The following is a 27,362-nucleotide window of genomic DNA, read 5'->3' on the forward strand; positions in this document are numbered from 1 at the left end:
GGTGATCTTTGTCCAAATAGAGTATTAGATGAACAAAGAACTAGGCAGGGACTTAGCCTTACCAAGCAGGAGAGGCCTTAAAATGAGTGGCACTCTGGGAACCCATGTATGGGATGCCACACACAGAAGTCCTGTGATCACAGCCAAAGTGAAGACTCTGGTCAAGACCTTGGGCAACTAAGGTAACAAAGGGGAGAAGGAAAACATCAATGACAATTGAACTGAATCCTCCCTTAGGCGGGGAGAGCAAATCAATGCTCATGTTGAACTCACTCTAATGTAGCATGCTGGTAACAAAGTCAACAGATAATATTGGGAAATTCACCAGGAAGTATAACATTCCTCCAAAGACTGTAGAGAATGGTGGAAGCAAGACTAATGGCCAATGCACCCAAAGAAGTAACGGAAGCTGCAAAAGTGGGAGGAAGGTATGCACACTTTTATTAATTATAACAGTCTCAACAATGTTAACTGTATTTTGGGTTTTGATAAATCTTTGGTTACAGCAAGAATATAAAATGTAGTGAACAGATTAGCTGAAGGGTTGCAAAAAGAAAGTAGAATAAAACAAAAGTGAAATTTATGAGAGTGATTCCTGGTTATTTTTGAAACTTAAATCTCTCACTAGAGTTGGTTGCGGTATTATATTCTTTGTCTCAAACTAAGGGACCTTCGGTAAAAGTCCTTCAAACCTTTTTGAAAAAAAAAAAATGGAATTAAAGGATGAGTATATTTTGAAAAAGTGTTTGAAATGTATGCATGGGATTTTCACAATACATGGTTTCCATGTACTTCTTCTTTTTTTTTAAGATGTATTTATTTATTTGAAAGAGTTACACACAGAGAAAAGGAGAGGCAGAAAGAGAGAGAGAGAGGTCGTCCATCTGCTGGTTCACTCCCAAATTGGTTGCAACAGCCAGGAGCAAGGAGCTTCCTCTGAGTCTCCCATGTGGTGCAGGAGTCCAAGAATTTGGGCCATCTTCTACTGCTTTCCAGGCCATAGCAGAGAGCTGGATCAGAAGTGGAGCAGCTGGGACTCGAACCGCCACCCATATGGGATGCCGGTTTGCAGGTGGCGGCTTTACCCACTGTGCCACAGTGCCGTCCATGTACTTCTTGAAGAGTACCTGAGGTGCATGGGTTTTAAAAAATTTCGCATCAAAGTAAACATCTTAATTTAGTGTTCCATAAGCTTTTTGAAGTGTTGTCATATATTACAAATATTCACAGAATATGAAGTATAATTGCTTTTCAGCAACAAACTCATTTATTAGTTGTTTTAAAATCTTTTTTCATAAGCACAAAACTTTTTGAAATATAGTATGTATATTTTAAATAGTTGTGTGCATATTTACACAAAACCAAAGAGCAGATGGCAGTCACATTTTGTGTACTTTTGTATCCCAGTGCCTGGTGGAATGCCCTTTTAAAGCATGGCTGGAAGAAAGAGTGATTAGATTTGAATGAGACTTACGAGAGCAGCTGGGACTCTTTCCTGTCAGATAAGCGTCCTTCTTCCCTGGCGCTGGTCTTCCACCTCGCTGGGAACTGAGTGTACAAAGTTGAGCCTATGAAGTTCAGAGTGCTGGGATGATGATGCTTCCAAATGTAGCTTCCTCAGTTTTGCAAATGCACCATTCTGCTGGGGGATGTGATAACAGAGGAGCCTATACATGTGCGGGGGCAGTGGCTAAGTGAGAAATCTCTGTACTTTCTGCTCCACTTTGCTGTGAACCCAAAATGACCTGAAAAGTGATCTATTAACAGACAGCACAGAAGTTCAAAGATGCATAGCTGGGGCCGACACCGTGGCTTACTTGGTTAATCCTCCGCCTGCGGTGCCGGCATCCCATATGGATGCCCGGGTTCTAGTCCCAGCTGCTCCTCTTCCAGTCCAACTCTTTGCTGTGACCTGGGAGGGCAGTGGAGGATGGCCTAAGTGCTTGGGCCCCTGCACCCGCATGGGAGACCAGGAGGAAGCACCTGGCTTCTGGCTTCAGATCGGCACAGCGCCGGCCGTAGCGGCCATTTGGGAGGTGAACCAATGGAAGGAAGACCTTTCTCTCTGTCTCTCTCTCTCTCACTGTCTATAACTCTACTTGTCAAATAAAAAAAAAAAAAGATGCATAGCCAAGGAATCAGGTTTATGAAACATATTCATTGATGACCCACAGTAGACCAATGGAATTTTTAAAATTCTCTTTTCAGAACAGGCATGCTAAGATTAAGCAATCTTGCATAAATGAGATCAATGAGAATTTGCTGAGCAAATTTGATGTATGTGTTTTCTTCGGTCTATAAAACCATCAGTTAAAAACAGAGACATTTCTCATCTAATAAATGGGTTATTTTTGAAAAGTTTATTTAGTAAGTTGGTCACTCGGAATTCACAACAAAACCGTGTAATAATTGGGGATTAGGTTTTCAGACTAGTCCAAACTTAAATATATATAAATTAGAAAGAGGCCTAGGGAGTTTGTGACCTGCACACAGATCTCTGACAGTGGGATTGGACCCCGAGGACAGCCCAGTGTGTAAGTCCCCAGCAGAAAGGACACTTGTTAACAAATACTTCTGTATGGAGGTCATGTTTTGGAATTTCTCCTCCTGGAGGGAATTGTCTTTTGCTGTTCGCATGAAGTTGTGTGTGGCTTGTGCTAGAGACCACTTGCACAACAATAACTTGTAAGCCTTGTTTAGATGGGAATGAACCTGAATTCTGAGTTTTCACTAAGGAAGCCAGAATTGCATATTTTCCAGGATTCCCTGCAGGAGCAGGGACTCCTACTTTTTTTTTTTCCTGCCTTTTGTGGCCGTTGGCAATGGAGCCCTCCCTGCCCTCTCTAGAGCCCAAGGAGACGTGGGTGTTCCTGGGGAACACTTGTGAAGACCAGAGCCCCAGGCACCGGTGGCTTTGGTTCTAGAGTGTGGTGGAGTAGAGGCTGTGGAGGTCAGAGGGCTTGGGCTTCTTGCAGGACCAGAGTTGGTATAGGGGAAGTAGCTGTTAACACACAGGCTCCTAGTGGAGTTCTGGCCTTTGGAAGTGTAGCTTCCAAATTCTACATCTTTGATGTAGGTGTGTGTGTGTGTGTGTGTGTGTGTCTGTACATGTGTAAATGTACACACATGCTTGAGGAGTAGAACTTCTCTGGAGAACTTAAATTCAGGAGGACTTCTGTATTAGTGGGATTAAAAACCATTTTGGGGGACTGGCATTGTGGTGTAGTGGATAAAGCCACCACCTGCAATGCTGGCATCTCAGATGGGCTCTGGTTCATGTTCCAGCTGCTCCACTTCTGATCGAGCTCTCTGCTATGGCTTGAGCAAAGAGGTGGAAGATGGCCCAAGTGTTTGGAGCCCTGTACCCATGTGGGAGATCCGGATGAAGCTCCTGGCTCCTGATTTGGACTGGCTCAACCCTGACCATGTGTCCACTTGGGGAGTGGACCAGTAGGTGGAAGATCTTTCTCCTCTCTGTCTGTAACTCTGTATTTCAAACAGATAAATCTTTAAAACAAAAGCAGACAAAAAAATCCATGTCAGGGTGCTTTGGAAGTATCTGTTGACAGGCTGGGGAGGGCCTGGGATAGGTGTATTCCCTCTTCACTGTGATTGAGGGGGCAGACTGCAAGTATCTCAGGAGATGGTGGTGATGCTTGAGGAAGAAATGGGAGGGTGAAGGTGCTAGTAGTAGTTCATTTGTCCACGTCATTTGTAAGTTTGGCATTTCAAAGCCAATGCATTTCTGTAGGTGAATGAGCTTTCAAATACTGGGAATCAACGTGTTTGTTTTTCATGGTTCTTTGGTATCTATTGAGCAAGCCAAAAAGGACACGTATGCCTACAACTTCACATTACGATGTTCTCCAAAGTTAGGAAAACCAAGTTTCATTAATTAAAACTTATTCCAATAATTAAAAAGAATTTTTTGGGGGGAAACAAGACACTTAGAGCTCACTTGGGTGTGTAATATCCTAACAGTATTAATCAGTTGAATAATCCACATTAATCAGTCCTGCCTCAAAGTAAAATTATTAATCAGCTTGATGATCTAAGCAATCTGCTGAGGAAATGAGATTGCCTTGGCATTTAAAAAGTGATCATGGGAAACTTAGAGAGCCAGAGAGAGAGTGAGGGCAGGAGAGAGAAAAAGAACAAAGAAATTCATGTTGGTTTTTTTTTACATTTATTTCATTTATTTGAGAGGTAGACAGAGAGAGGGAGAGAGAAAGAAAAATCTCATCTGTCACTTTTCTCTTCAAATGCCTTCAACAGTCAGGGCTGGGCCAGTCCTAATCCAGGAACCCAGAACTCAATCTGCATCTCACCTATGGGTGGCAGGGACCATAACATTTGAGCCATCATCTGCTGTCCCCCAGGGTATGCATTAATAGGAATTGGGAGCAGAGACACAACTTGAACCCACACATTCTATTATGGGAGGCAGGCTTCCTTTAACTGCTGTGTCAAATGCCTGTACCTCACGTCAGTTTTGTATCAACTATTTTAAACCAAGTCTTCTGTTAATATGGAATGACCCCAAGTTTTGATTTCTAGTTCTGAACTAATAATTGCCCTTGTTTAATTGTGTCCTCTAAGAGGCAAAGTCATGTGTATGGTGTCAGTGGCAGGGGAGTGCTGGTTCTTGGGCTGTCTCCTTTTCTGTTTCCTGGGGGAACACAATTGCTTTCCTCTAGAAACTAGTTAATAGCTATAAACTGAGGCCATAGGTGACCTATGTAGGCTGAGATTGAGGCAAGTCTGGAATTTTTCTATCTCAGCCAAACACGAATAGAGCCAGGAAAAAAAAAATCAAACCAGACATTGACCACAGTGAAAATTAAAAGGTGGCTGACTTGATATAAATGTTCTTGTTTCTGTTAATAATGTGCAAACTTACCCATAAGAGGAAAATGAGATTGTCCAATCATGATAAAGTGTTTCTATATTTATACAGTCTCCCAATAATCAGTGGAAACTCAATGGTGGAAGGAAAACTTGGTAACAGACAGGTCAGGTCATGTTCCAGATGCAGTGTGGTTGGAGATTCACTTGTCTTCAGCAATGATCAAGTCAACAATTGATTTGAGGTCCTTCTGTTGAAGCAAGCTGAAGTCTAGTGAAGTATATTGTAAACTGATGGTATGGAGAATTTGAAGTAGATTCTTACCAAGTTATGTCTCAGTTTCCTTGTGCTCTGTGTTGAGGGCCTCCACCTCCCAGGGGGCTATGGTGGCCTTTTTCTTCCAGGTCTTTAGTTGTTCTCCTCTCATCCTTTCCACTTAGACATGCAGTTAATATGCATGGGGCAGAGCAAGTGCCATCCACTAAATATGATAACTACACAGAAAAAAAAAAGACAAAACAAAGCTTGTAAAGTAAGTCTTATTTAACAAATTCTAGCATCCATCACCACAAAATATAAATCACTGAAATCTAAATAATTGAATCCTCCCAAGGAATAAAATCATGACAAACTAATATTGTATGAAAATATTATTTTTTAAAAAATTATTTCTTTTATTTAAAAAGGAAGAAGGTGAGAGAGAAGAACAGGGAGAAGGAAAGGAAAAGAGAGAAAGAGAGAGAGTGAAAGATTGATCTTCCATTCACTGGTTCGATCCCGAGATGCCTGCATCAGCTAGGGATGGGCCAGGCCAATGGAGCCAGTAGCTTGGAACTCAGTCCTTTCACTCACAATTTGGTATGGATCCAAGTACTTGAACTATCTTCTGTTGCCTCCCAGGGTACACATTAGCAAGAAACTAGAGTAGGAAGTATAACCAAGACTCAGAGTAGGCCCTTCAATCTGGGATTCAGGCATCCTAAATGGAGTCTCATCCACCAGCCCAAATGCCTGCCATGCATAAAAAATATTAAATTATGTCTTTTAGATAAAGAAAATGAAGCAAAAATAAAATAGGATGTAGCTAATGTATATGCCATGAAGTTTGGGAATTAGTATTTTAGGTTGGGGTTGGTATTTGGTGGTCAACACCAAATTCTTTGAATCTTTGATTACTTCTCTTGTAGCAGTGTATCCTGAAATTTACTCTTGTATGGTTTGGCAGATGTGAAAATTTGAGAGCCTCACAAAAATCATGTCTAAAAAGCCTGCTCAGAAGAGATCATAGGGTTGGATTTGGTTGATGACACAGGCTATTGAGTCCTTACAGAGAATTGTTTGTCTTCCATTTTTAGATGGCTTTAATTCCTCCAAATTGCTCCTTGAATAATAGGAAAAAGGCAATTTGAATTTCAGTGACAGATTGGACATAACAGGTTGCAACTATTAGGTCTAATTTTACCATACTGAGAAATAAAATTGCCTAAACATAAACATCGATCACTGATGCAGTAAATTAATTTGTACAGAAAAAGTAGTTTAACTGCAGTGCACATTAAACATAGAAAATTTTCAAAATTACTGCTCTCTGAATTAATTTGTACACTTGTTTACTTGTTAAAAGCATGCATAAATTCTTTTTTTCTAAGGCAGTGTGAGTTCAAATTGAGTAAGAAAGAACTATAAAAATGGCAAGGAAATAGAGATGTGGAAGATACACAAACTAGCCTGAATATTTAAAAATTATTGTATTTCTTGCTTTACAGTTTTTAAATGTGATTTAAGATGTGCTTTGTTTTTGAATCTATGTATCAGATGTGCACACACACCTCCTTCTCCCCATTATAATAAGACCAATGTCATGTTTTAATCACCTTGACTTCCATTTTCTGTGAATTGGAGGTATGGAGCAATTAGAGGAGTTTTATGGTTTTAGTTCCTAGATGAGTTTACATTCAAAGGTATCCTCAGGCTTGGAATTGCTAACTTTGTATTCATGTTGCCTGACCCATGGATTGCTTTGTATTTAACCATTTAAAAATCAGTAGACATGTTCCCATTGTTACCTGTAATTCTATTATGAAGAATGCATGGCAAAGTTTGGATAGTATCTTTTGAGATTGTCTGAGCCACCATGGAGCTGGAGCTGGCAATGCCGTGCAGTTTGATAATATCTCCTGCCTACAGTTTTCAAGGACAGTGGTTCGATTCAAATACAATTCTGATAAGTGGCAGGTTTTCGTGTCTTTAATGCCTTGACAAGGGCATCACTCTCAGGAGAGGGAGGTGAAACCATTTGGATGAGGATACGTCCCTGCTCCTTTGTGCTGACACACTAAGATAATGGACAATTAAGAGCGCCTTCACTGCAGGTGCACCTAAGGGGTTATCACTAATATAAAGGAGCCCATGGGGTGCTGGGGTAGGAAGGAGAAGAGGAGTGGGAATTTTTAAAAGGAGTATAAAACACACCGATGAGATGGCCTAATCACTGTTCACATATTGCTCTTTCACATGTGATAATGGGAAGTGATTGTACTATTCAGTACTGCTTGCTGTTTTTTCTTTTTAATGTGTGGTGCATTGCATTGGACACAAAGTACTGCAGAAGGCTTGCCCCCATGCTCTCTGCCTGTCACAAGGTATGTGAGTCCCATTACTACAGGGTTTCTGTTTTTGGAGGCTGACTTTTAGACCCCTTTCTGTGGGGTTTTGCAGATTGACTCAAGATAGTCCGGGGCAGTAGCTGTCAACCTTGCCTGCACCCCTGAGGGACCCCAACCCTCGGAGTGTCTGATTTAATTGGTCTGAGGAGGGATCCCGTATTTTAAAAAAGCTCCTGGGATGATTCTAATGTGTACTCAGGGTTGAGGGCCGTCGTTGACTGTGTTTGTAACAAAAGATTAAGCTCCTCAATGCTCAGGCTCCCCGGCAGACTGTCTGATTATTTAATAGATTTGAATAATGCTGTCTGTGCTGCTATTAGAGAAGATGTATGCTGCCTATGATTCTAACAGCCACCGAGTGTTTATGTTGATCTCTCCGTTTAGCACAGACACACGTGGGGACAAGTCCTTTTCCTCTTGACTTTTCTTCCTTCCCTTTTCCCTACTCTTTAGTTTCTGTACTGACCTCCCTTTACTAGTAGGTTATTAGCGCTTCCTGCTCCTGTGATATCTGGGATAAGTGACTTGGGCTTAGGAACCATCACTTTCACCTGAGAGCCAGGTAAAGACAAGGATGCAACTGCTTTGTGTGGGTTCAGGATGCACCTGCCACCCGCAGTGTGGTACCTAATCTCACTTTGATAGGGGTAGGTATTGTGTGTAAATTTGAGGGAAGCTTCTCACACCCTTTGGCACTAATCAAGGTGAGACAGTCCTGAATGTTCCTAAACAGGAGTGCAGAAGAGGTTAACTGATTTCCTTTTGACTTAAAACCATCATTTGTCTCCCACAGCCCTGAATGACAATATAGTGAACTGCTTGCAATAACTATGGGTTCTCCTCAGCCTGCAGAGATGTGAGTGATAAGATAAGAGAGCTTGAGGGGAAGGGACTGATGGAGAGGGAGAGAGAAAGTATGTTAACTGCCTTGACTGCATAATGCCCCCTGGTACTGGGAGATAAGACACCTTGAGCTACTCAGAAGACCTTAAACAGGATGTAAATGAAGCCAATAAAAATCATTTGAGATGAAGCCCCTCTTTTGCCCCCCTCCTATTTCCAGCACTGACAGCAGAAGGCTTAATTTACAGGAATGCACATGCTACAGTTACGTGCTAGTCCCAGGAAGTGGCGGGAGGCTGTCGGAGCCCATTCAGAGAAATCTAGAACTTCTAGAGGGCCAAACTTGAGGCGAATGATCAGCAGTTCTAGCAGTGGCTTCCTGAGTAGAAGAGGAAAGGACTGCTGATTGTGGGAAGTTCCCTTCTTCTTCCCTGTGTTCCTTTGCTTTGTGTTTAGTTTTGTGACCGCCTTCTTCCTAGGTTCAAATGGTTCACAGGTTGAATGCCTTTGACTGCATATTGATTTTTCCCATTCCACTACTGCAGCTTGAAAATAATCAACAACCGAAGTTTAAGAGAGACTTCTCCGTTGTAGTCGCCCACCACCTGACAATGTTTTGGACCATGACAGACCGCACTTATGGCCAGAACTCTACTGTATTAGCCTAGGTGTGTAGTAAGCTGAGCCACATCCCTTTGTGTCCACGCACTCTGTGATGTTTGAAATCTTGTTAGCATTTCCCAGAGCATGTCTTTGCTGTTAAGACAGAACCGCAGCTGTGTGCTCAGAACTATGTATCCTAACCATGTAACAACCAGCCTTTATGTACTTGAAACATTATAAGTCACCAAAATGGTTACTGTCTTTTCTAGAAATTGACAAGCTGCTACTAACAGTCTTCCGCAGAGAGGAAGTAACTTACCTGAGCTCATTGTACCTGACACGGAAAGGATTTGAAGTATGGAGTTTTGCTGGAGCAAAGTGGGAGACGGCAGCGAGTGAAGGATAGGATGTAAAGAAATAATGATCTCGTTTGCTTTCTATAAAAGCCGCTGCCTGGAATAGCTGGAATTCAATTTGGTCTATGAATACAGGAGAGAAAGCCTTCCATCAATCCCGTTCTAACGTAGAGCAGCCAATGTGGGAAATGGCATGGGGGAGTGCAAGAGTTGAAGCAGAGGCACGGAAAGACTGCAGGTGAGGACTCAGGAAGCTTGCTAAAAGTGGCCCTGTCCCCAGAATTCGGAGTCAGTAGGTTGGGTTGGAACCTGGGCATTTGCACTCTGAATAGGCACTTCGCAGTGCAGGTGGTTGGTGAGCTATACTAGGAACTGCTGCCCTGGTTTGCACTGTGGTAGCAGAGAATTAGCCTTTGGTTCTGTTGTACAGAGTCATAGTAACTGTACTAATAATGCTTAATCCAGGAAGGGTGCCTTAAGGATAGGCAAGGGGCAGGTGTTGTGGTGCAGTGGGTTAAGTTACCACTTGCAATGCCAGCATCTCACATCTGAGTTCAAGTTCGAGTCCTGGCTGCTCCATTTCTGATTCAGCTTCCTGCTAATGCATCTGGGAAGGGAGTGGAAGACTTGGGCCTCTGCCACCCAATGTCAGAGACCAGGATGGAGTTCCTGACTACTGAATTCAGCCTGGCCCAGAACTGGCTGTTGAGGCCACCTAGGGAGTAAACCAGTGGATGGACCGTCTCTCCCCCACCGCCCAGTAATTCTGTATTATAAATAAATATTTTTAAAAAATGTAAAACAACAACAAAAGGACAAGTGAGATGATCCTTCATTATATAGGCTGTCAGGACTTGTCAGTAGCAAGTTACAAGTTCATAAATTGTTAGGTGAGTTTGTGCATGCACACGCGCGCGTGTGTGTGTGTGTGTGTGTGTGTGTGTGTGTTTGGTATGTCAGGGTGAATTAGTTTCCAATGTGAAAAGCAGTAAAAATGTTTAAATGAACAAAATTGTTTATTTTATTTATTTGAAAGGCAGAGTTACAGAAAGAGACGGTGAGACAGAGAGAGAGGTCCATCCACTGATTCACTCCCCAGATGGCCATAACAGCCTGGCTGGGCCAGGCCGAAGCCAGGAAGCCAGAAGCTTCATCCAGATCTTCCACATGGGTGCAGGGGCCCAAGCATGTGGGCCATCCTTCATTGCTTTCCCAGGCCATTAGCAGGGAGTTGGATAGGAAGTAAAGCAACCAGGACATGAACTGGCGCTCATATGGGATGCTGGCATTGCAGGTGGCAGCTTAACCTGTTACACCACAACTCTAGCCCCTGATTATCATTTTAAGTTTATCCATTTACCCATGAAAACTTGGTGAATCAGCATTTGAGTTGTTGTTTTAAAGGGGAGACTTGGAGAGCTTTCTGACACAGCCAAGGTGCTTGCTTGGGCACTGGGGATTTGGATTTGGGTTTTGGTGCCCATTGTCAACTATTGTTAGTACAAGCTATTACCTACTAATCATCCTCATTAGCCTGTTTGTTCACTGATAAAATTATCATCCCCGACCCATACCCACCCCTGTCAGGTCAAGACATCATAGACCTTGAATCTTAGATTTTTTATGTGTGAAAAGTTAGCAATGACAATCTTGAATTTCAGTTCTCTGCATAGGCTTTCATCAACTTCACTCATTTTCTTTCCTTTGATTCCTCAGTCAGACTTGGAAGTCTGCACAGCCCATACAAACATCATCTGAAAAGAAACCAGCTCACATGTGGGAGGAGATGGTGTACTGCCCTCTCTCTTCCTTTGTGTAAGGGCAAAGAAAAAAAAAGGAAAACACTGCTATAAATTTCTGTGTGAAAACTATCGTTCAGAATTGATGGATCTCTTGTGCACGCTAAGTAGGTTCATATCAAATTCCTTAGTATATGATTAAATTTCTTAATTTACTGTAGTTTAAATCATATCAGCACATTGAGATTTCATGGGACTGAGGTGTATTCCACTCTTGTCCTATGTGTTGGATGCCAGTGGACCAGGCATCCACACCATCAGCAACAAGCACAGATAGGCTTTTTGACTGCCTCCCTGACTCCAGCCAGCCCGGGACCTGTCTTGATGCTATGGACACATAGCCTTATATTGTTTTCTTGTGCATTGATTTCTTACTTTTACCATGATGTTGGATGCAGGCAAAATGAAATATTATTTTCTGGATGTAGCATGGGGTTTTTGAGGCCTGAACTTGTTCCTGGTAAGTGGGATATTTGGCAAGATATTTCATAATATCTAGTGATATATGTGTGTGCATGCATATTCATAGAAAAATTAAATGTTTGAGTTTATGGTGCAAAAATTTTTTTCAAAATACATGAAATACATATAGTGCAAACACTGTGTATGTATTTCAGATGTTTTTACACCAAAATCATGTTATGTCCTTTTTCTATGAAGTTTTTGAAGTACTTGTATGTATGTATATGTACATATGTACACACACATGTCAACTGCAAAGGACAAAACCTTTTATATTATAAATATATATCCACATATATATTTAATTGAATGAAATGATTATATATTGTAATTAGAAAAAATAGCATCACAATGTGTTCCACTAAGAAAGAATTCCATGCAGACAGGGTTGCACAGATATTTACTTATAGTGACAAATGACCAGCACTTTTGTAATAAGGAATATCTAAAATATTAGGAAACCCTACTTTGGCAAAAATTATTTCTTCTATTCTGAACATTAAGCTAACTTTGGATAAAAATACACACAAACACACAGTACACTGCAATGCTCACTATCACTCGTTCTCATAAGTGAATTGTTAAGATTTCTAAGAAAAAAATGGTTAAGATTGCTAAGAAAGGAAAACTGAACCAAAAAGGAGAAACCAAAAATAAAAAGAGATGTGCATACCTGGAAAACCCATCCAATTGATACCAGCCTTGTTTTCAGAATCATCCCTTTCATAGTTTATCTAAGCAGAGACATGAAAGAAACAAACTCTGAATAAAGGTATGTGATGCCATGAAAGCTTTGTAGAGGGATTTTGGCCTGCTCTCACTGACATGATTTTCAGAAAATAGTTTTGGTCTTGCAGTTGAGACTGCACTTTCCCAAACATTATCTCGTTTGAAATGAAGGAACTCCCTGTACCATTTGAGTTAGTCAGGATCGATCTCGCGTTTTCCATTTTGGTTTTACCATGTAAAGGTTAATGTGAAAGTTAATGATCTTCTTGAAACACCGTAAGAACTCTAATCAATGTAGTGCCTTGGTGATTGGCCCTCCTGCAGAACCCTTCTTTTGCACGGTTTCGTGATAGGCTGGTATCCCTGAATTTCTTGGTACCACTGCAGCATATAACTTCCTGTAAAAATGCAGGAAGCTGGAGAGCATCTGAAACAAGCCGGCGCTGCCCTGCTGGGGGTAGGTGAGGCCATTCACTCACTGACTGGCTTGTTCACCCCAGCCTCACAACCTGTGTGATCAGTCTGCATCTTCAGGAAATTAAAATGTTTACTTGCTGCAGAGTCTAAGAGTTTCTATCATATGTTCGACAAGAACACTGACAAACATCAAACCTCAAGAAGAGGAAGGTCAGTTGCATTATAATAGCAAATAGATCATTGTAGTAATATCCGCGCCCCCCTTCCCCCCAATCTTTGTAACAGCTTTTTCTACATTAGCAAACCGTATTTATCACTTTACTGCACAACGAACCCACAGGGGGTGCTAATTGTTCATTAATTAAATTTTAGCCTTTCAACACTTTTGTATTCTCCAGTGGCCTTGTCTGCAGTGAAGTATACAGTATGGCCTTTTTAAACAGTCGAGAATTCACGTCCGCTTTATGGCTGCCGCGGAAATCAAACAGGTGACGTTCAGCTTCCAGAGACACGGTTTCAGGACTGTGATGGTTGTGTGTGACTGGAAGTTTCGTAGCCTTACACCCGATGCTCATGTTGCAAAAGTCTTCAGTAAAGTGATGTCTCACATGACGAAACGTTCTGTGAGAGCCAATTCCGCTTTGAAATAGAATTTCGTTTCTTTGAAAATTCTGTTTATGGCTGTTCTTCAAAAAGCGTGCACATGGGGGACTGAACCTTCTGAGATCCATCGCTCCCCAGGGAAGCCACTTCCCAGGTTTTCTCAGTGGAAGAGCCCCCTCTTTCCTGTGCTTGCTCAGTAAAGGGGTGAACTGAACCTCACAGATAATGAACAGGGGAGAAATACACTGAGTGTTTTTCAGTAGGCGTGGCTAATTCCTCAAAAACTCAATAGACGCATTTCACATTAGTTCAAGGGATTTGGAAGCAGAGCTTAATTTGAAGGACTTCCAGAGAACCCAAACGGTGAGTTACAGGGTGGTGTCGACCCTACGGGATGGCGTTGAAGGCAGACCATCCTCTGTGGGCATTCTACTCCACTAATGAATCAATCACAGCCTCTCAGAGGGGGCAGCTATTAGGCTGTGAGGTAACACATCGATTTTCCTATCTCTATGTAGCCTTCAGAAGGTACTATCTTTTGGGTATTTTTAAATAAAAATGCCCTTTGCCATTTAAAGAAAGAATCAGAACCTCAATATTGGGAAAGAAAAGCAACCACTAAATTATAGTTAATTTTGATTCTTTTGTGTTCTTGGCACATTTATCAGTTAGAACTTGAAGGTAACTGGCTTTCAGAGTAGTAGCAATGATTTAGTCCATTTTCATGTCAATAGTTCAGAAAGCTCTTTCATGCAATGTCATGTTTGACTCTTCAAATATTCACTAGGAGGCAGGCTAGAATTTTTCTGATATTATTGACAAAGAAATAAAAAAAAATACAGTTAAGGGGAGGCATATTACCCAGGTACCTGCAACCCATTTCAGAGCGTGGTGCTCTTGACTCCAGCTTCCTGCTACTGCAAATCCTTGGAGGCAGCAGCGAGTTCCATTTCTGCCACCCACAGGGGAGACCTGGCACCCTGGGTGCTGTGGGCATGTGGGAAGTGAACCAGCAGATGGGAGCTCTCATTGTTTACCTTCCTCTGTCTCTTAGATAAATACATTTTTTTAAAAATACAAGTGATTTTTAGAGTTCAAAAAACCCTGAATACATACTACATGCTTAATAAGTGTTAAATGGCTGAACTCAATAAGCAATTAGAAACTGCTTCAAGTATTTTGTGGTAGAAGGTCATTTATAAACACAAGAATACATCGTAACTAATAAATGCCTTCTAACTCAAAATAGCAGAGAAAAAAAAAAAAGAATGCAGATGGGGAAATGCACTCCGGTGGTGTCTGTCATCATTAAAGGAAAGATAAACATGTTAAACCGCTTAGAACGTTCGCAGTCACCGCACTGTAAACAGATGTGTAATACATGGTTGCCAATTCTTGAACGCCAAGAGGTTGGTGCTTATCATTAGTTATATATTTCTTAAAGGGAGCCAAAAGAAAGAGTTAAGTTAGCAGTTCTCACCCGCCACGTAATTGGAAACCAGTCTCCCTTCTGTCTGGCTTCCGAAACCTCTGGATTTCCGGGACAGAGATGAGGCTGTTCCTTAACGGGTTTCACGTCAGCTTTTCGCTCTGATCTGAGAGGTGGAGTTAAGTGGGAACTGCTTAAGAATGCACTGTTTTCTGTTTAATTTGGCTGCGGAAGATGGAATTCATTGAGCTCCGTCTGTTCAAATGAACTTTAAGCAACAGCAAGCAAAACATTTGTCCTTCTCTGTGCACAGGCCCTGGAACCGTGCCTGTGAAAGACAGTATCGAGGCAGAGACCAGGATCACCTAAGAGAAGTGATAACAGCTGCTTATCTCCTACCCTGGCTCAGCTCCTGCAGTGTGCAGGGGTTGTCGGGGCAAAGTGAGACTCCTTTTTGTTAGGGAAAAAAGTCACCTCTGAGCTCTGGTATCTGGAATTCATCTTAAGACTGGGCTAAAAAATGTGCACGGCCAATTCCCACTCCCCACAGCTGCTGTCATTAATGGGTGACCACCCCTTTCCCTCATAACCTAACCGTTAATGCATTTAATTGGTCCTCCTAGAACAATTTGGAATATTACAGAATTTAAAAGCATCTGTGACTTATAAATAATTTGAAAGTTCTCATTTCTCTTTTGAACACCCAGTAAAGAATATTCATTTTCAAGTAGTTAAATAAGTGATATGGCAGTGGAGTGAACTGAATGTGGAGTTGTTAAAAAAAAATCAAAACAACATACAAAAAGAAAAATAGTTAAATGATTAAGCTTGCAATTTTTCTAAAGCTGTTGACATTGTATTGAGTGTGAAGGAAAGCTATTTGTGTAATAACACAACAATGGTTTATTTAGAATGACCTTATCCTTTAGCAATTTTTAAATCGTTGTTGTAACAATGTATTGTATAATTTGGCTGGATAATTTCGAATAAGATGATGTAAATAGCAATGTAATATTTTGTTACTGCAGTGGTACCAAAGTAATGTGACAAATGCTTGTTTCCTACAACTGTTAAATACACATTTCAGAATATGGTTCTCTTTGAGTATTACCTAACTTAGCATTTGTACATATTGTATATTTCCCTCAGAATTTTCAGCTTATGTGAAGATGGCTTTGGTAACTAATGAATGAAAAAAAGTTCTGTGAATTCCATTTAGTAAGAAAGTTCTAAGTTGTTTCTATAGCTTGCTGGCAGAAATAAAGAATCATTTATGGCAAGGAAGAGAAACCTGGAAATTGGTTTTGGTCTTCTGTTTTAACCTATTGCCTGACTCTGAAAAAATTCTACCATGTTAACTTTTTTTATTTGAAAGACTCATTTTATTTATTAGAAAGGTGGAATTAGAGACAGAAAGAGAGGTCCTCATCTACTGCTTCACTACCCAAATGGCCAAAACGACCAGGGCCAGGTCAGGCCAAAGCCAGGAGCCAGGAGCTTCTTCTGGGTCTCCCACGTGAATGCTGGAGACTTGGGCCATCTTCTGCTGCTCTCCCAAACGTACTGGCAGGAAGCTGGATCAGAAATGAAGCAGCTGGGACTCAAACTGGCACCTATATGGGGATGTTGGTGTTGCAGGTGGCAGTTCTACCTGCTATGCCACAGTGCCTCCCAGGTTAACTTTTTATGATGCTAAATAATGCACTGATTATATTCCTCATGTTTTCAGGGGAAGGGGGTCATTTGAAAATTATAACGTGGCTTTAGAATTACATGGAAAAATACTTGTCTGCAAAGACCCAAGCTATGTCCTCTGTTTGATAGTTTAATACTTGGAACATAACAAATTTATAGTCCATTAATTTTTAGACATCACCAAACATTTATATTTTTATTTTCTTGCTGGTTGTATATACAACTGTGAATGCTTCAGGCACTGTAGATTTTCCCTGGACCAATCCTTAAAACTAATATTCCAGAGGTCCCTGAAAGGAGAGAAAATGTTATACTGCATTTATACCATGTACTAGGAGCTTAGTCATGGAAATAGAAATACATGCAACACGTACCCATCTTTCTGTTTACATATGCAGCTTTTCTTCCAGTGATGATAAGGTGCCCTAGAAACATTCACTAATCTTTGTAACACCCCAGAGGGTAAGTAGCAAGAATTATTATCTTCATATTGCAGGTGAAATACCTAGGTAGGGGCAGATTAAATGACTTGGCCAGGTCACTCTCTTAAGTCAGTTATGAAGCTGGAAATGAAACTCCAGACTCCTGATTTTTTCCTTCTCATTTTGAGTCATTGCATTCCTGAAAACAGAAGGCCCAGACCTGTCAGTGTTTGTACTGCTTTTTCTCACTTGAAAGGTAACCACTGATGTAAATCCTGTCCCTGTTAAGGAAGCCTTGCTGTGTAGCACTGGCACACGCATGATGCTGAGTCCCCCATGGGCGGTTCAGGGGGGTCCTCTGCTGTTACAGTGAACACGCTCAGGTAGGGAAAGGACATCAGCGAGGCAGCTTCTCAGTGGCCCCTGCCAGCCACAGAACTGAAATGTATCAGAAGTTTCCATAACTTCAGAGAGCCAGATAATTTCTTTAACAACTCAAGTGATCTAATTCTCTTGGTTAGGCTAGTTTTCCCGTTAATAATTTCAGATTGTCCGCCGTGTTGCAGCCAGCATTCTGAAAGGCTTGGCCTTGACCTTGGAAAGCATGCACCTTACACTCACGAAGAGCTGCCTAATGGTGCAAAATATGCTGTTGCCCCACTCCTAAAGCTCCTGCACATACTCTCCTGCCCTGATCACTATCTTTATTTCAGGTCCACGTCTAGGAGAGTTCCTCAAAAGTTAACAAATATGTGTCTTAAGGAAAATACTATACATGGATTTCAAACATTTTTGCAGCAAAATAAACATATTTGTTGCCATTTTTCCACCGCATTCCGTTTTGAAATACCCTCCTGTTAGACTTGAAAGTCAAGGAATGGCTGGGATCTTGGCTTCTTTTTCCATAATGGTAGGCTGTCAACAGAGTATCAGGCCTGCGTTTGATCACTGCGCAGCCCTCCCCAGCATGCTGGTCTGTCGGTGAGCAGTAGCTGGGACAAAATCACATCCAGTCTCTACTGACTCCTCCCCCAGGCCAGCGCACGGAAGGGGCTGGTGGCTCACAAAGGTGCTTTGTGCTCGGTGCCTTTTTCTCTGTGGACTAGCTCCTAGGATGACTTCACTCTTCTGTTGAGTACTTTCCCCCATAAATATGACCGAACAGGTGTCGCTCGGCTGCTCACCGCGAATCCAGCTGTCCACCCCCGACACAGACCTGGCGAAATCTGTTGTTCGTCCTCGCAGGCAGCCGAGAGAGCCTTCAGGCTCCGAGATGGAGGTCTTCCTCGCAGGATCCTGGCGCTGTGTTGCCAGAAGATGGTCGGGAAAGGCTGGCCGGCTAACAAAGACGGGCCTTCAGCGGCTGGGTGTAGTTCCAGTTCTGCATCCCCTTTGGCAGGAGCACAGAGGCCATGCAGTGTGGCCAGCCAGCAAAATTAGGAAATAAGGACCTCCTTTATTTACTCAGGCTGCTGAATCATGGGCATTGCTGTCTGCTTGGAGCAGAGTCAGGCGGCTCTACTTTCCACTGAAAGTCTCAGGAGTGCTGGACACTTTCATCTCGGAGTGTTCACACACTTGTTGTAATGTGCTTTATGGAAATGGTGAAAAACTCACCAAGTACGGGTGCTGTAGAAAAACATCTGCACTCTCTGCGCACACACACTTGCATCTTTAAATAGACTTTTAGGCCACAGAGCTGGTTTCCAGCAACGTTTTTTCTCTCTCTCTCTCTCTTTTTTTTTTCAGCAGTAAGAGCTAGGGCTCTCGGAGAGTCGGCTAGTGCGAAGTGAGTGATGCCAAAAATTAAAATGGAACATGCACACTTTAAGTTCTTCATGTTAAAATGCAGAAAACTAGCCGTGACACGGACAGTCTCTGTATAGTGAGTGAGTTCAAGTTGTAGTTTCTTCCACACCTAAAAAGAAACTGACATTGTTTACATGGAGATTAGTCTTTGAAAGTCTGCTCCTGAGCTGCCAGAAAGCTTCAGTTAGTGGAGAAGGGTCACTTTCAGAGGCGTGGGTCGACCTTAGCCAATGCTGGCTGGCCAAGACCCCGCCAACCAGGTCTTGGGAGAGGCAGATGCCCGGGAGACGCGGGGCAGCCCCCTGGGACCCTGGGAGTCTTCTCAAGGGAAGTCCTGGCAAGTGACTTTCTTTTTTTTTTTTTTTTTTTTTTTACCCATTTAGTTTTTACAACAGAAATCAGTCTTTCAGGAAAAGTTTATAGGTTTTTCCAAAAGTGGCATTCCTTACTCAACCTTTTTACTTCCCTGCTTGGTCCCCTCTGTCCATCAGCCCTAAGCCACAGGTGACTTCTGTGTCTTCCCAGTTCTAAGCCAAGTGACAGGGCCAGGAGAGTGAAGAAAAGGTTTGCAGCCCCCTTGAATCCTAGTTACAAACTTGATCCTAGCCTTCAGCTCACTTGACATGACACTGAAATTTACAAGCTTAAGAGAACAGTTACGTAACAGGTATAGTCGGGCCTGGACCACAGACAGAACCTGATAGAAACTTGGCATCAGATTTTGCACACTCTCGGCCCGTCGTTGTATAATTCTTTATGCATTTGGTATAATGATATATCATGCCTGGACACAATCTACACATTTAATAATAAATTCACTTACTAAATTTTCATGCTCAATAGTGGCTTCTTTTCAGTCTAGATGTGTGACAAATTCTGATTCACTCTTTGTTCCAAATGTATGAAGAAGGTAATGTATTTGAAAATATTTTAAAATGAAATAGCAGAATATAAGCCTGCAAGGGAAATGTAAAATGTGTTTTATTTTATCTAGGAGGCTGAGCAATTTAATAAACTGTTTTTTTTTTTTCAGTTAGGAGAAATATTGGAAATTTTGATTGGTTTGAAGGGTAACAACTATGGATGACTTAATACTTCTGAGGGAAAACCAGGTCCTCAGTGAGGCTGGGGTTTAGCTTTTTAGAATTGTTTCTCTGTGTGTGGGGAGGTGAATGGAGCTGATCTGCATGTTTCTGGATGTGTTCCCTCTAAATCACACCCACGGCAGTCAGACCCTTACAATGTGGGAAACACGTGGGGTTCTGGAGTCATACCCACGGCGGGCAGACCCTTTCCTATGCAGGAAACACGTGGGGTTCTGGAGTCGTCTAAACGAGGAGGCAGAATCGTGCGGGTTTCACCTTGCACGGCGGAGCTTTGTTGTGGTGGGCAGATGTCCAGGAATGGTGTTTGGTTGTTTGCTCAGAGTGAGAGGGCTGCCATCTGGCATTGATAGTGAGATGGTGTTGTCATCAGTTTCTAGATGCAGGAAAGGAATGATCCTCATCTGTTTCCTGTGGATAAGAAAGAGGCTGACAATCTAGTAAAATCTTGTTACCTTAAAGAAGGCAGACGTGGAATTCATTTCATGATGCTCACCAGTCTACTTTTATGCTAATCAGTTGGCTGGCTAGAGAACTTCAGCTTGGAAGAATTTAATAACTTATTTGCTCATCTTCTGAGTGAACATGGTTAGACTATTTTAATGCTGTTAGGAACTATTATTCTAGCAGAAACCTCATCCTAACCAGCTCCACCCGTGGCCTTTACCTATCTGAGTTTGTGAAAAATCTTGCTCTTTTGGAGAGTGAAAAATTTTTTAAATTTCTTTCAATCCTGAAATGATAGATTGGAAAAGGAAAAAAGCTGGTAGGTATGTTTGGGGCAGGGAGCATGGAGGGATGGGGAGCGGGTTTCATAACCCATTTGGAGAAAGTCTTATTTTCTGCTTGGATGTTGTAAGACTGCGCGTTTGCTAAGAACATGGTTTTAGAAAACCACCTCAAGTACGGCAGAGTTTCTTCCTGGAGAACTTGCTACGTTTCTCTCTGGCTCACAGTCTTGTTTGTCTTTTCTTTGTTACTCATAAATCTTTCAGCATTTACCATAATCATTTATCACCTTTCCTGTTTCCAGTTTTTCACAAGTTGCTTTGTCTCTGCTCACCTCAAAGCGCAGGTCCTGTTTAGCTAAGGAAGTTCAGGCTGCTGAGGCTTTTGCAAGAGGAAGAAATGGTGGGCCACCTCTTGAACTTTCCAAACAAAATACACTATTAAAATCTGGCCCTTGTGAAACTCTCATTTTTTCTTGATCCTGGCTGATCCTGGCTACATGTAATATCCAGCAGTACCCTTCTAACATTTAATAAGCCATTTTCTGGCCTATGGTATTCGAATCTTTCAGTTATTGAAGAAATCCTGGTTGTCTTTCATTACACAAGACGTAATTATTATTGTGTTTTCTGTCTTCTTTCATGTGCTTACTTTTTAATATTTTTTTGCTGAAAGCAATAAGGTCTGTATCAATAAGAACCCCATAAAAGATTTTGGTCTTCAGAATTGCCTTTTTATATAAAAACAAGCAAAATGCAGAGGGAATTTTTTATTAAATATTAGACATCTGGGTTGACTGCATTAATTTTAAATCATTCCTGTAATATTTCCTCTTTTCATTTGGTTCTTCAGATGCTCACATAATATGCAAATCATTTTAGAATGAATACAAAAGAAACATTAAATATATTAAAATCTGCATTTTAATAAAATTGTCAATGTGTAATATATACCTTGCTTCTAAGGAAGAATGATAAAAAGTAATAAAAGGGTAATTTAGATATAGACTTATCTAATATATTTTTGTATTTTACAACCCAGTGAAGAGTAAGTCTAGAATAAAAGCTCTGAGCTCAGATTTGAAAACATCTCACTCAGATATTTTCTCTTCTGCTTTATTTTATTTTTGCAGAAAGGTTCAAGGTCATCCAACCAATCCAAGCACATGCGGACTGAAATGGTAGAGTAGACTCACTCTTGATGTCTCAGTGCATAAAGTGAGATGTCCCTTTGCTTCTTGTTGCAGATGGAGTGGATGTTGAAGATGATCCCACTTGCTCTTGGCCGGCTTCCTCACCGTCCAGCAAGGACCAGACTTCCCCCAGCCATGGAGAAGGTTGCGACTTTGGAGAGGAAGAAGGTGGCCCTGGCCTGCCGTACCCGTGTCAGTTCTGTGACAAGTCGTTCAGCCGCCTCAGCTACCTAAAGCACCATGAGCAGAGTCACAGTGACAAACTGCCTTTCAAGTGCACCTACTGCAGTAGGCTGTTCAAACACAAGCGGAGCCGAGACCGCCATATAAAACTGCACACGGGGGACAAGAAGTACCACTGCAGCGAGTGCGATGCTGCGTTCTCCAGAAGTGATCACTTGAAGATCCACTTAAAGACTCACACATCCAACAAGCCATATAAATGTGCCATTTGCCGCCGGGGGTTCCTGTCCTCTAGTTCCTTACACGGACACATGCAGGTTCACGAGCGGAACAAGGACGGCTCCCAGGCCGGCTCCAGGATGGAGGACTGGAAGCTGAAGGACACTCAGAAGTGCAGTCAGTGTGAGGAAGGCTTCGACTTCCCGGAAGACCTCCAGAAGCACATTGCCGAGTGCCACCCAGAATGCTCCCCGAATGAGGACCGCGCCGCCCTGCAGTGCGTCTACTGCCACGAGCTCTTTGTGGAGGAGACCTCCCTCGTGAACCACATGGAGCAGGTGCACGGGGCGGAGAAGAAGAACTCCTGCAGCATTTGTTCGGAGAGTTTCCACACGGTGGAGGAACTGTACAGCCACATGGACAGTCACCAGCAACCAGAGTCCTGCAATCACAGCAACAGCCCTTCCCTGGTCACCGTGGGCTACACCTCCGTGTCCAGCACGACTCCGGACTCCAACCTCTCAGTGGACAGCTCTACCATGGTGGAAGCCGCGCCCCCCATCCCAAAGAGTCGAGGGAGGAAGCGGGCTGCTCAACAAACCCCTGACATGACCGGCCCCTCGAGTAAACAAGCAAAAGTTACCTACAGCTGTATTTACTGCAACAAGCAGTTATTTTCGAGTCTTGCAGTCTTGCAGATTCACCTGAAAACTATGCATTTGGATAAGCCAGAACAGGCCCATATCTGTCAGTATTGCTTGGAGGTGTTGCCCTCCCTCTATAACCTAAATGAACATCTTAAGCAAGTGCATGAAGCTCAGGACCCAGGTCTGATTGTTTCTGCCATGCCTGCCCTCGTCTACCAGTGCAACTTCTGTTCTGAAGTCGTCAATGACCTCAACACGCTTCAGGAGCACATCCGCTGTTCTCACGGATTTGCAAACCCCGCCGCTAAGGATAGCAATGCGTTCTTTTGCCCCCATTGCTACATGGGCTTTCTCACGGACTCTTCCCTGGAAGAGCACATAAGACAGGTCCATTGTGACCTCAGCGGCTCACGGTTTGGGTCTCCAGTGCTTGGGACGCCCAAAGAACCAGTAGTAGAAGTCTATTCTTGTTCCTATTGTACTAATTCGCCGATCTTCAACAGTGTTCTGAAACTGAACAAGCATATCAAAGAGAACCATAAAAACATTCCCTTGGCCCTGAATTATATTCACAATGGGAAGAAATCCCGGGCCTTGAGCCCATTGTCTCCTGTGGCCATCGAGCAGACGTCTCTTAAGATGATGCAGGCAGTTGGAGGTGCCCCTGCGCGCCCGGCTGGAGAGTACATCTGCAATCAGTGTGGTGCTAAGTACACGTCCCTGGACAGCTTTCAGACTCACCTAAAGACTCATCTTGACACCGTGCTTCCGAAGTTGACCTGTCCTCAGTGCAACAAGGAGTTCCCCAACCAGGAGTCCCTGCTGAAGCACGTTACCATTCACTTCATGATCACATCGACCTATTACATCTGCGAGAGCTGTGACAAGCAGTTCACCTCCGTGGACGACCTCCAGAAACACCTGCTGGACATGCACACCTTTGTCTTCTTCCGCTGCACCCTCTGCCAAGAGGTCTTTGACTCCAAGGTCTCCATCCAGCTGCACTTGGCCGTGAAGCACAGTAATGAGAAGAAGGTCTACCGGTGCACGTCCTGCAACTGGGACTTCCGCAACGAGACCGACTTGCAGCTGCACGTGAAGCACAACCACCTGGAAAACCAAGGCAAGGTGCACAAGTGCATCTTCTGCGGGGAGTCCTTCGGCACCGAGGTGGAGCTCCAGTGCCACATCACCACCCACAGCAAGAAGTACAACTGCAAGTTCTGCAGTAAGGCCTTCCACGCCATCATCTTGCTAGAGAAGCACTTGCGGGAGAAGCATTGCGTGTTTGAAACCAAGACGCCCAACTGTGGGACGAACGGAGCATCCGAGCAAGTGCAGAAGGAGGAAGTGGAGCTGCAGACCTTGCTCACCAACAGCCAGGAGTCACACAACAGCCATGACGGCAGCGAGGAAGATGTGGACACCTCGGAGCCCATGTACGGGTGTGACATCTGCGGGGCAGCCTACACCATGGAGACGCTGCTGCAGAATCACCAGCTGCGAGACCACAACATCAGGCCCGGGGAGAGCGCCATCGTGAAGAAGAAAGCCGAGCTCATTAAAGGGAATTACAAGTGCAACGTGTGCTCTCGAACCTTCTTCTCCGAAAACGGCCTCCGTGAACACATGCAGACCCACCTGGGCCCCGTCAAACACTACATGTGCCCAATCTGTGGCGAGCGCTTTCCCTCCCTTTTAACTCTCACCGAACACAAAGTCACACACAGTAAGAGCCTCGATACTGGAAACTGCCGAATCTGCAAGATGCCGCTGCAGAGCGAAGAGGAGTTTCTAGAGCATTGCCAAATGCACCCTGACCTGCGGAATTCCCTGACGGGATTTCGCTGCGTGGTGTGCATGCAGACGGTGACCTCCACCTTGGAACTCAAAATCCACGGGACATTCCACATGCAGAAGACCGGGAATGGGTCCACGGTGCAGGCCACGGGGCGTGGCCAGCACGTCCAGAAACTGTACAAGTGCGCATCTTGCCTGAAAGAGTTCCGTTCCAAGCAAGATCTGGTGAAACTTGACATCAACGGCCTGCCATATGGTCTGTGTGCTGGCTGCGTGAATCTCAGTAAGAGCAGTAGCCCGGGCATCAACGTCCCTCCCAGCACGAATAGACCAGGCTTGGGCCAGAGTGAGACTCTGAGTGCCATGGAGGGGAAAGGCAAGGTGGGGGGACTGAAGACGCGCTGCTCGAGCTGCAATGTGAAGTTTGAGTCTGAAAGCGAACTCCAGAACCACATCCAAACCGTGCACCGCGAGCTCGTGCCAGAGAGCAACAGCACGCAGCTGAAAACCCCGCAAGTGTCGCCCATGCCCAGAATCAGCCCCTCCCAGTCGGATGAGGTAACTCGCCTTTTGCACATTTGCTATTTAACCTCCACAAGCAACTGTCCCCGCTTTAAGTTGTCACTTTCCACAGCCCCATCTCTTGGCAAGTGCCAAGAGATGCTTAGTTTGAAATGCAATGTTTTTTTTTTCCCCCTTCCCCTGTAGCCATTAGCTAGCAATTACTTGCTTCTTGATAAGCAGCATTTTGGCTTGAATGGTGCAAAATAGGACTAATTCCAGTCTCCCTAGGATATTGTCTTCTCTATGACTGAGGAGACCAGCACTCATGCCAACACCACTGAGATCTGGAATCTCAGCATCGCCTCACCGCAAATTGCAATCCCCAGCTATGACTTGTGTGTATGGCAGGCAGATAATGACACCGGAGTAAGAGTGCATGAGCCAACATGCTGGCTCCGAGTAAATTCAAAAGAATATCTATCTATCTATCTATCCATCTATCTATCTATCTATCGAGAGATTTTTGTGGATAACAAATGGGGTAGGGGTGGCTTTTCAGCACTGTGCTGTCAACACTCAATTGTTGTCCTTTGTCTTCTGGATAGTGAGGAAAATATTTTCTCACCACAGGATTTTTTAAAAGCCACTGTGTTTATTAAGCACCACATGCCCATTAGAGTGTTTAAAAGCACGCTCCCCAAGTCTTCATTCTCAGGTTTCCCAATTATCCCTCCCCCACCTCAGTTCCAGAGCATGGTGGTTTCATGTTGTCTTTGCCACGGTGAGTGCAGAAGCAAGCTCATCATTCCTAGGCATGGTGCAGGGGACAGCTCATTTTCATATGATTTCTTTATGCTTTATCACCTGGCTTCTGATAGCTCTTCCCACTTCCCTACCTGCCCCTATCTAGAGATCCGTCCAAATGAAAACCCCAGGGAGCCCCTTCTCCCTTCAGTTTGGGGTGACTGCATTTTCCTTATCTTGTCTCTGCACGCACACCCTCCTGGAGGCCCCCTGCGTCTCTCCGCAGATAGCCATCAGGCAGCTGCAAGGGGGGCACACTGATCCAGAGCCCGGCCCCGCGAACTGTGCATCTGTGTGACAGGCACACTCCCAAACTTGGAAGCCGCCTTCCCTTCTCCCCTCCCCGAGTAAATCTGTGCTTCTCTCTCATTTAAATAAATGGAATGCTTTCAAGTGATGAAGACAGCTAGGAGAACATAGTTTTGATCATGGCTCAGAGCTTATGAATTGGACCAAATACAGTTATTTGTAGTTATGATCATGGAACATGAATTGTTTATCCTAATATTTAAGCCTATACAAGAGTTCAAGGAAGAAGACAATGAACATGAATGTGTGTTTGTATATTTATTTCCCAGATTGGCCATAAAGGAACATTTTGTTGCATTCCTTTCTCTCTGCAGTCCATTTTTTTTTTAAATCAACTTGAGCCACATGAAAGTAAGTTGCAGATATCGTGACATCTTCTAAGAATAAAGACATTTTTCTATTTAGCCATAACATCATTAGCTTAGGCAATGAACTGAATTAGCAGAAGAAATTAGATAAGTCCAGAATTTCATCTGTAAGAGGCCCCTAATCAAATGTCTTCATTTGTCACCAAAATGCCTTTAACTTTTAACTGTTTTGAGTGAAAGTTATTAAAATGTTTACCAAGAAAATTTGCCTTTATTTTAAAAAATATTTTTAGTACTTAAGATACCTAAAGGAGTTTGTATATTCATGTTTGATTTGATATTGTGTAAGGGTAGATTATGATGAATGCATTTGTGTGTGTGTGTGTGTGTGTGTGTGATTGTGGTGCTGTTTGTGTACTTAAAATCAAGCAAAACTTGACTGTTCATTTCTTAGCTGATTGTTCATGAACAAACATATATTTTGTCTTATCTGTTCATGGTTTACATTTCCTGATTCTTATAAATTGCTATATATGACAATACCGTTTCAGACAGAATATCTCAGAAATGAATGAGCATATATGAATAGTATTTACACGTTAATTTGGTTAGAGTGACTTGATTAGGAGAATTTATCCTTCAGGCATAGTCAAGTCCTTAATTATACCTAAAATCTTAATGATAATTAGAAGCTTATCTGTGTCCTGCAGTTATATAGGATAGTATTTAATATGTTAGAAGAAATCCTTGTTTAAAGCTTGCAATCATGTTCTTGAAACACCTACCTACTAAGGGTCAAAAATGACTCTTTGGGTGGAAGGGACTCCACTGTTAAACTTGATTGCTAATAGCGTGCAGTGATGTCTGATTTTCTGAATTGACCAG

General features: G+C 43.0%; 1 protein-coding gene and 1 long non-coding RNA gene across 10 annotated transcripts in view; one reads left to right on the top strand and one right to left on the bottom strand.

The window, feature by feature from the left end:
* The window catches only part of ZNF521 (zinc finger protein 521), a 296,551-nt gene that overhangs the window by 104,881 nt on the left and 164,308 nt on the right, over window positions 1-27,362 (top strand). For 5 of the 7 annotated variants that reach the window (XM_017344089.4, XM_008261154.5, XM_070050372.2 and 2 more), the window contains one exon: window positions 21,758-25,110. In XM_017344089.4, coding sequence (XP_017199578.3) covers window positions 21,758-25,110 — 3,353 coding nt within the window. Of the gene's footprint in view, window positions 1-20,197; window positions 20,553-21,757; window positions 25,111-27,362 lie in introns of those variants that run through there. The other 2 variants (XM_089305235.1, XM_089305236.1) reach the window with 2 other exon arrangements.
* On the bottom strand, window positions 799-18,418 carry LOC138844038 (uncharacterized). 3 transcript variants are annotated; one of them, XR_016214092.1, is made up of 4 exons: window positions 18,087-18,359; window positions 12,249-12,309; window positions 4,901-5,340; window positions 799-1,127 (listed from the first exon to the last, which is right to left on the bottom strand). It is a non-coding gene; the product is annotated as an uncharacterized LOC138844038 (long non-coding RNA). The 3 variants fall into 3 exon arrangements; XR_016214094.1 differs by having other exon boundaries at window positions 18,055-18,196; XR_016214093.1 differs by lacking the exons at window positions 799-1,127; window positions 4,901-5,340; window positions 12,249-12,309 and adding exons at window positions 16,616-16,738; window positions 16,823-17,069 and having other exon boundaries at window positions 18,087-18,418.

Source organism: Oryctolagus cuniculus, chromosome 10, assembly GCF_051225735.1.
Source record: "Oryctolagus cuniculus isolate XC-2025 breed Fujian yellow rabbit chromosome 10, ASM5122573v1, whole genome shotgun sequence".
NCBI classification, from domain to species: Eukaryota; Metazoa; Chordata; class Mammalia; order Lagomorpha; family Leporidae; genus Oryctolagus; species Oryctolagus cuniculus.